Source organism: Mustelus asterias, chromosome 14 (genome assembly GCF_964213995.1).
Source record: "Mustelus asterias chromosome 14, sMusAst1.hap1.1, whole genome shotgun sequence".
NCBI classification, from domain to species: Eukaryota; Metazoa; Chordata; class Chondrichthyes; order Carcharhiniformes; family Triakidae; genus Mustelus; species Mustelus asterias.
This window is the reverse complement of record NC_135814.1, coordinates 8,004,353-8,013,391: the sequence shown is the minus strand read 5'-3', so window position 1 is coordinate 8,013,391 and position 9,039 is coordinate 8,004,353. Positions and strand designations below refer to the sequence as shown.

At 47.2% G+C, this 9,039-nt stretch overlaps 1 protein-coding gene across 1 annotated transcript; it reads left to right on the top strand.

The window, feature by feature from the left end:
• Window positions 1-3,723: 3,723 nt before the first annotated feature.
• LOC144503997 (beta-crystallin A2) lies at window positions 3,724-8,107 on the top strand. The gene is made up of 4 exons (XM_078229146.1): window positions 3,724-3,881; window positions 5,648-5,789; window positions 6,741-6,883; window positions 7,960-8,107. Exons 1-4 carry the CDS (start codon window positions 3,724-3,726, stop codon window positions 8,105-8,107), a joined length of 591 nt encoding a protein of 196 aa, XP_078085272.1.
• The last annotated feature ends 932 nt before the right edge of the window (window positions 8,108-9,039 follow it).

Genomic DNA, 9,039 nt, shown 5'->3' with positions numbered 1-9,039 from the left:
ATGTCACTAATTGCATTGGGGCTGGCAAGCCAGAATGTTGTGTCAGTCTGTTTTTCCTCTAACCTGGCTGGAGGTCAAAAGTCGAAACAGCATTTTCTATTGTAGTGAGGTCTGGAGAGACAGATCAAACTGATCCTTTCCACAATGGCCTCCGGGTCTCCGCACAAAAGGTTTCTAACCCACGTGGGCCTTTCCAAGGCTGGGCAGTGCTGAGCTTGCAGGGATTGTGTCCATTCTGCAGTTACACTGGGGAAGAGGCAGGCGTATAAAAGTGGCCTTCCCTCCGTGACTGACACCACAGCAGCCTCGTTGGATCTTTCCACCGCAGACTCAAGTGAGTAACTTGCTCGCGCAAAAATGCCTGATGGGCCGCAGGAAGAATCGCTTCAGTGTTTCGGCTAAAGTTGGAGAGAAAATGACGGCTGGGTACTTGCTGGAACCAGGCGACGGGGGTGCCCGTTGCTATTTGCACTCGTCCCTGCCTGTTTATTTTGCGTGAGAACTCGCAAAGAAACTTGCTGTCAGTGGATGAGTGGAACGTTACAGCAGTCTCTACAGATCATCTGGATCGTGCGTGGTGGCTCTTTAAATCCAAACCGCTCACAGGAGCTGGAAATGAACAGTACAGTTACTGTGCCGGGCAGTGTGAGTTAGGGTAGTGAATCCCAGTGTCAAATCAGTTACAGAGAGGGAACTAAAAAAAGAAGGAAAGAAAGCTTGGATTCAGAGAGAGCGAGAGGGGGAAAAATAGAGACAGAAAGAAAAGATTTTAAAAAAAATCTCTAGCAACAATTAAAAGTTGAGGGAATGAATCTCCACAGTTGTAATAGTTCAGCTTCAGTACCAGCGGGTTTATTTTTGGCTGCAATTGACCCCTTTAGCAAAATGTTTAAAAGGACTACTTATAGTAAGATGCCAGGTCATAGCTTTGTGAGGAGAGTTTAGTTTTCTACAATCCTCGTACAGGAACTGCATGTCATTCAGTGAAATCCTTTGAGAGAAAGAGATGCAACAGAGATTACCTCATATGAAAGGTCAGTATTTGGGCATTTTGTACCAGAATGACCAACCAGGCTAGTTTGGATTGTCCAGATGGCCTGGATAGCTAGATCCTTCCCCTCTGGGTTTTTATCTGTTGTTCTCCCTTAAGAGAGGCTTCTGGATGGGATGCGGAGAGTGTGGTGAATCTGTGGAACTCTTTGCTGCAGAAGGCTGTGGAGGCCAGGTCATTGAGTGTCTTTAAGACAGAGATAGATAGGTTCTTGATTGATAAGGGGATCAGGGGTTATGGGGAAAAGGCAGGAGAATGGGGGGAAAAAATTATCGAATTACGGACCAGACTCGGTGGGTCGAGTGGCCTAAATCTGCTCCTATGTCTCATGGTTTTATAGTATGTATTGTGATATGCATTGTGGAGTCCATGTTGGATGGATTGGAACATCTTTATCTGTTGGTCATTTGTTGTATATTATTTAATTTCAGTAGTGAGCTAGACAGTGCAGTGTAATTCTCATGAAGGGCCGAATGGCCTACTCCTGCTTCTAGTTTCTATGAAGCCGGTGGGTCCATTAAAAGCCTGGAATTACATCCTCTTTTCAAACCAGATGACGTGCTTTCTCAGTGGAGCCAAGTGCAAGTCACTGATCAGAACACCTCTTGACGAATGTTCACAGACATTGCCCCGAGTCCCTTCTTTCCCCAATCTTCTGCCCTTTACCTCCTTCTCCTGTGAGGTAATGCCTACTGCCAGAATCCTGACTGAAGAAGTCCCAGATGCAGAAGGTATCACACCCGCGGGGGGGCAGGCTAGATGGTCCAGGAGATCTTTATCTGTCCATCATTGTTCATCCGGTTGGGATTTTAAAGGCGAGTTAGACACTGAGAAATATTTTCTGGGAGTGAATGAGGGAACATTGGAAACTGAACAGCAGTTTCCGTGTTTCTGTGCTTAACTGCATCTAAGCTGACTGGAGTTGTTCTGGGTTTGCTGTGAGCTTCTCTGTTGTTTTGACTGGAAGATGTGGGTCAGTAAGTTATGGGCATTGTTCAACTGGCAGCATGTTTGCCACTAAATCGCAAGACGTCGGGTTCGAGTCCCCTTTCCGCTGAAAGAACTGTCCAATTAATCACACCTCCCTTGATCTTTTCTCATCGCTTTGCGATTCTTTTTCCTTTTCTTTTTTAAAGTTGCTGCTGAATCTGCTTCTAGCTTCCTCACAGAATTGAATAGAATCCCGATAGTGCAGAAGGAGGCCATTCGGTCCACCCAGACTGCCCACACTCTCTGACAGAGTATCTTGCCCAGGTTCTCATCCATCTAACAAACACAGCTTTGGACACTATGTTCATAAGTTCATCAGTTCATAAGATATCGGAGCAGAATTAGGCCACTCGGCCCATCGAGTCCGCTCTGCCATTCGATCGTGGCTGATATGCTCCTCATCCCCATTTTCCTGCCTTCCCTCCATAACCTGGGTGGGATTTTATTGCCTCGCTTGTCCCAAAACTGTAAAATCCCACCTGAGTTCAATGGAGCTTCCCGTTGCCCGTCCCTTGCCTGCTCCAATTCCCGTGGCAGGCAGAGTGGTAAACTTCCAGCCTAAGAGACAATAAATCATCTCCCTCTGTATCTCTTGCCCACAACCTTAAATCTATGTATCCTAGTACCATTGGCTAATTGGAACACTTTCTCCTTGTCTAACTTACCGAGATCTGTCATAATTCTTTACACCTCTGTCAGATCTCTCTTAACCTCCTTCGTTCTGAGGTGCACACGCGTGAGCATAAATATGGCAAAAGGATAGGATCAAACTGCACTGTGACATTCTCCAAACAGCCAAGTAACCCCCTGGATTATTTGGATAGAGTTTGTTCCAGGCGAGATGACGGGGAGTTGCAAGACAAAAAGCTTTGACAACATGTCCCTTTATTCAGCGATACTCAAGTTCCATATCACTAAACAGTTAGTTACAGGAGACTTGGTGGAACCTCACACCAGATGAATGGTTCAAATGGTTGACGATGACCACTGACTCCATTTGTCTGTAGTTTGTGCCAGTCTCTCGCCAAAGCTATGGCAAATGGCCCATTGTAACCTTCTGGGAAATTTAAGGTCAGAGTTATCAATTGGATAGTGACGACGAACCCTAACCCTTTCCAAATCAAGAGTGTTTGAAGAAGCCAGCTCCTGCTTCAGGAGACATCAGCTAACCCAAGGTGATTAAACTAATTTTGTTTTAACTTATTCTTGGGATAGGGGCATTGCTGGCAAGGCTGGCATTTATTACCTGTCTCTACTTGCCCCTGAGAAGATGGTGGTTGGCCTTCTTCTTGAGTTGCTGCTGTCCTGTGGTGAAGATATCTCCCTAGTTCTACTAGGGGCAGAGGTACAGGGTTTTAACTCAGCAACCTATGCCCAAGTCAGGATGGTGTGCGACTTGGAGGGCAGCGTGGAGATTAATGGTGCCCCTGTCAACTTGTGCCCCTTGCCCCTTTCGATGGTGAAGGTCACTGGTTTGGAAGCAAACCTGATATCTGAATAGCTCAATTCCACACCAGGAGAGGGAGATGGAGGAGATTCCAGAGCACAGAGTCAAAACAGCCAAAGGCCACAGGGCAATGCATTGAATGGAGGCAATAACTGGGGAGTTGCTCTATGTTTCCGCTGCTAATGATAGGTTCATCTTCCTGCAGTAACAGAAGGTGCAGTACCAACAATTCAAGATGACGACCCAACCAATGGATATCATAGGACAGTGGAAGATCACCATCTGGGAAGAGCAAAACTTCCAGGGAAAGCATTGCGAGTTTATGCTGGAATGTCCAAACATCATTGAGCGGGGATTCAACAAGATCCGATCCATCAAGGTGGAATGTGGACCGTACGTATCCAACGTTACACTGCTCCTTCCCAATCTTCCAACCTTTCCCCCCTTCCCCCTCACCCCCTCCCCCCTCTTCCCTCCCCTCCCAATAATGACCTCCACCGTTAGTAACGGAGAGCTGATGTTGGATTTCGAGTGGTGGTGGGGCCTACTGATTCATTCATTCGAATCCATTGAATCCCTACAGTGCGGAAGCAGGCCATTTGGCCCATCGAGTCTGCACTGACTCTCCAAAAGAGCACCTTACCCAGCACCAACACCAACCCCACCTCTGCCCCCCACCCCTCCCCCCACCCCTCCCTGGTCCCTCGCAAATAAAAAAGAGAGTAGTTTAAGTAAGAATTGGTCCCTTAGGAAACCAGGCACAGGAGAAAACATCATGGGGAATAAAAATATGATGGAGGTCTTGAGCAGATATTTTGTGTCTGTCTTTGCGATAAAAGACACAAGAAATAGAGGGTAATCTGGGTGCTAAATCGAATGAGGAAATTAAGATAATATAAACAGTGAAAACGTATTGGTGAAACTCAAGGGATTGACATTGGATGGCAGCGGAACAAGCTGACGGTCTTCTCTTGCTCCTATTTCTCATGGTCTTATACAGTTCTTACCTATAGACTTGACTATTCCTTACCAACCTCTCATATTTTAACCTCCATATGCCTGGGCTCATCCATTACTCTATTGTATATATCCTAACTTACACTATGTCCCACCCCGTGCTCGCTAACCTACATCGGTTCTCAATCTAATAACTGATCAATAAAGTACTTTCTTAAAGTGTGAGTCACCGCTCTCCCGAGTGTCCTGACTAATCATTAACTCCCCATCATTGTTAAAACAGATTATCTGGTGGTTATCCCATTGCTGTTTGTGGGAGTTTGCAATATGCTAACTGATCGCTGTGTACCCCTACAATACAGCAGTGACCACACTGCAAAGGTATTTTGAGGATGATCCCTACAGTGCAGAACGAGGCCATTCAACCCATTGAGTCTACACTGGCAGCAATCCCACCCAGGCCCTATCCCACAACCTCGCTAATCCTTCTAACCCATCACATCCCGGGACACTAAGGGGCAATTTAGCATGGTGAATCAACCTAACCCGCACATCTTTGGACCATGGAAGGAAACCGGAGCACCCGGAGGAAACCCACGCAGACACGGGGAGAATGTGCAAACTCCACACAGACAGTGACCCAAGCCGGGATTGAACCCGGCTTCCTGGCGCTGTGAGGCAGCAGTGCTAACCACTGTGCCACCCATGTGCCGCCCTTTGGGAAGTCCAGAGGTTGTGAAAGGTGCTACATAATTGCAAGTTTATTCATCACATGAACCAAAGCGTTTGACTTGCACAGTGGAACGACACTGACACTGTCTGGAGGCAGAGCTCAGAGATGAGCACAGGGGATGGATCGCTCAGGTTCTCTGAGCCTGACTGCCTTCTGGTGAACTGCTGCAAAGTGTGACACAGATGTCAGCTTTGAATCTGGCCGTAATGCCCCACGTGGTGGAATAGCCTGCTGAAACACACTGTCAAAACTCAAGAATGAAGGACTTTCCCCGGTGGTGATTTCGGAATGAATGTCACGCCTATGGAAGTGTGTCCTAACTTGAGTTGGCAGAGGTGGGGAAAATATTGGAGGTGGGGGACAGTGGGAAAGCTGTACCTAGCTGGAGGCTAGGTTGTATCAGAGCCAGGAGAGGTTGCCTGTTGCTGGGGAAATCACTGAATGTCTTCTCTCCCTCTCTCACCTGCAGATGGGTGGGTTATGAGTATCCAGAGTTCCAGGGACAGCAGTTCATTCTGGAGAAGGGTGACTACCCACACTGGGACGCATGGAGTGGCAACAGCGGCTACAGAACAGAGCACCTGCTTTCTTTCCGCCCAATCAAATGTGCAGTAAGTCCCTCTTTGACTCTTTCTCTCAACGTCTAGACCAGTTCTGTAATTCTAAACCTTTAAATACCAAAAAGAAATCAAGGTAAGGGATTGTGCTCTACATGCGATCAAACTAATTCCAAGCATCTTCATAAAGGATTAAACTATTGATTATTTAGTGCATAAAGCATATTCCTCCCACATCACCATCCCACAGGGAGGAGAAGACTCAGATTAGAGAGGGTTACACACAGGGGCGATAGACTTTGGTGTTTTACAGAGAGAACAGTACATGGACTGGAGGGTGTTACACACAGAAATGGGAGACACAGATTGAAATGTCTTACATGTGAGCGAATACATGGGTCTGAGCATGCAAGAGAGTACATGGCCTGGGATGAGCTACATGTAATTTTAAAAGTTTTTTAAATTTATTCATTAGTGTCACAAGTAGGTTTACATTAACACTGCAATTAAGTTACTATGAAAATCCCCTAGTCGCCACACTCTGGCACCTATTTGGGTACACTGAGGGAGAATTTAGTACGGCCAATGCACTTAATCAGCACGTCTTTCAGACCGTGGGAGGAAACCGGAGGAAACCCATGCAGACATGGGGAGAATGTGCAGACTCCACACCGACAGTGACCCAAGCCAGGAATTGAACCTGGGTCCTTGGAGCTGTGAGACAGCAGTGCTAACCACTATGTCACTGTACGTAAGCACATAGGGTGGAGAGTAGCAGATGCAAGCCAAGTCTGGAATATGTCACATGTAACAATTGCTCTGGAATATGTTACATGTACGAATATACATGATCTGCAATATGTTGTATTCAGGATTCAGATGGGAATGTGATTCCATATGGGAATGCCTGACGTTAGCACCTTGCAGTCGGTGTCCTTCTGGAGACTTGAGCTGTTGTTGTATATTTGCAATGCAGCCACTTTGACTCTTTCTCCCTCTTCCCAGAACCACAGTGACAGCAAGGTCACCCTTTACGAAAATGAGAACTTCCAGGGCCGTAAGTTTGAGTTGTGCGATGACTACCCCTCCCTGCAGGCCATGGGCTGGTGTAACAAGGAGGTTGCTTCCATCAAGGTGAACTCTGGAGCGTAAGTAACCCAGTGGATATGCTAGCAGTGATGTTCTTCCGCACAGTTACATGCAGCCACGCTCTCCTCCCCACTGCCTGAGGGAAAACACACCACCTTGGCCAGGCGTTTGACATCAGGTATCGTGCGTTGGGCAAATCAGTCTGAGGCAAAAGTGCAAAGTGAATGGGATGGAGCAACCTGGGGGCTTATCACCCACAACAGTGTTCACTTTGTCTTCTGCAATGGGTTAGTCCCTTGTCCCAGTGGCCAAGAGTCCCCACAATTCTGAGGCCTTGGTGCAACTCAGTAATGTGTCGATTGTACAAAGGTGGAGAAACATGAGAAAAGGAATTAGCTCAGAGGGCCTAGGGAAAAGGCGTTTTAAAATTTATTTATTAGTGTCATAAGTAGGTTGACATTAACACTGCAATGAAGTTACTGCGAAAATCCCCTAGTCGCCACACTCTGGCACCTGTTCGGGTTCACTGAGGGAGAATTTAGCATGGCCAATGCATCTAACCAGCACGTATTTTGGACTGTGGGAGGAAACCGGAGTACCCGGAGGAAACCCACACAGAGATGAGGAGAACGTGCAGACTCCAGACAGTGACGCAAGCCGGGAATCGAACCCGAGCCCCTGGCGCTGTGAGGCAGCAGTGCTAACCCACTGTGCCGCCCATGCCCTGTTAGAGTAGCAGAGGCTGTGATGTATTCATGGTGCATTTTCCGATTAAATTTTTACACCACTGCGTCCCTCCCTGTCTCTGTATCCATGCCCAGAATTTCAATTCTCCGAGAACCCTGTGCCCCTGCAATTCTGGTCACATGCACAGTCTGATTTCCATCACTCCACCATTGGCGGGCCTAGCCTTCAGCTACTTAGTCCCTAAGCTCTGAAATGTTTTAAACTAAATCCCTCCGCCTCTCTGCCCTCTTTGTGAGCACGCTTCTCAAATCCTACTTTGACCTGCTGCAACATTCTCTCACACGGCTTAGTGCCAAACTTGTTAATTTGTTGACACTTATGCGGAATGACTTGATGTTGTGTCATGGCATCACAGGCTCTATATAAACGCACACTGTTGTTGTTACAGGTGGGTTGGCTACCAGTACCCAGGATACAGGGGCTACCAGTACATCTTTGAGAGAGACAGGCACAACGGTGAGTTCAAGAACTACAACGAGTACAGCACCCAGGCCCATACCAACCAGATGCAGTCCATCCGCCGAATCCAGCACTAAGCGATGGAGAGATCGCCAACTATCGGACCCACTTGTACTAAGAAGTAACTGTAGTGAACAATAAAACAAAAGCATTCTGCAAAATACTTGAGAGCTGTTCCTGTATTTATTGCCCCTTTACTGGTTTGAGGAGAACAGGAGTTAGGAGCAGGAGTAAGCAACTCAGACCCTCAAGTCTGCTCCACCATTCAATAAGATCATAGAATCATAGAATTCCCGCAGCGCAGAAGGAGGCCATTCAGCCCATCGAGTCTACACTGACTCTCTGACAGAGTATCTTGCCCAGGCCTTCTCCCTCGCCTTATTCCCATAACCCTACACATTTCCTATGGCCAATCCATCTAACCTACACATCTTGGGACACGAAGGAGCAATGTAGCATGGCCAATCCACCTAACCTGCACATCGTTGGACTGTGAAAGGAAACTGGAGTGCCCGGAGGAAACCCACGCAGACACGGGGAGAACGTGCAAACTCCACACAGACAGTGACACGAGGCTGGAATTGAACCTGGGTCCCTGCAGCTATGAGGCAGTGGTGCTAACCACTGTGCCACCCTGCCGCCCATGGCTGATCTGATTGTGACCTCAATCCCACATTCCCGCTTGCCCCCGATAACCTTTCACCCCCTTGTTAATCAAGAATCTATCTAACTTTGACTTAAAAATATTCAAAGACTCTGCTTCCATTGCTTTTTGAGGAAGAGAGTTCCAGAGACTCATGACCCTCAGAGAAAAGAATTCTCCTCATCTCCATCTTAAATGAGCGACACCTTATGGTTAAACAGTTCTAGGTTTACCAACAAATGAAAACATCCTCTCCACATCCACCCTGTCAATACCCATCAGGATCTTAAAGGTTTTGATCAAGTTGCCTCTAACTCTTCTAAATTTTAGTGGATAGAAATCTAACCTCTCCAAACTGTTCGGAAG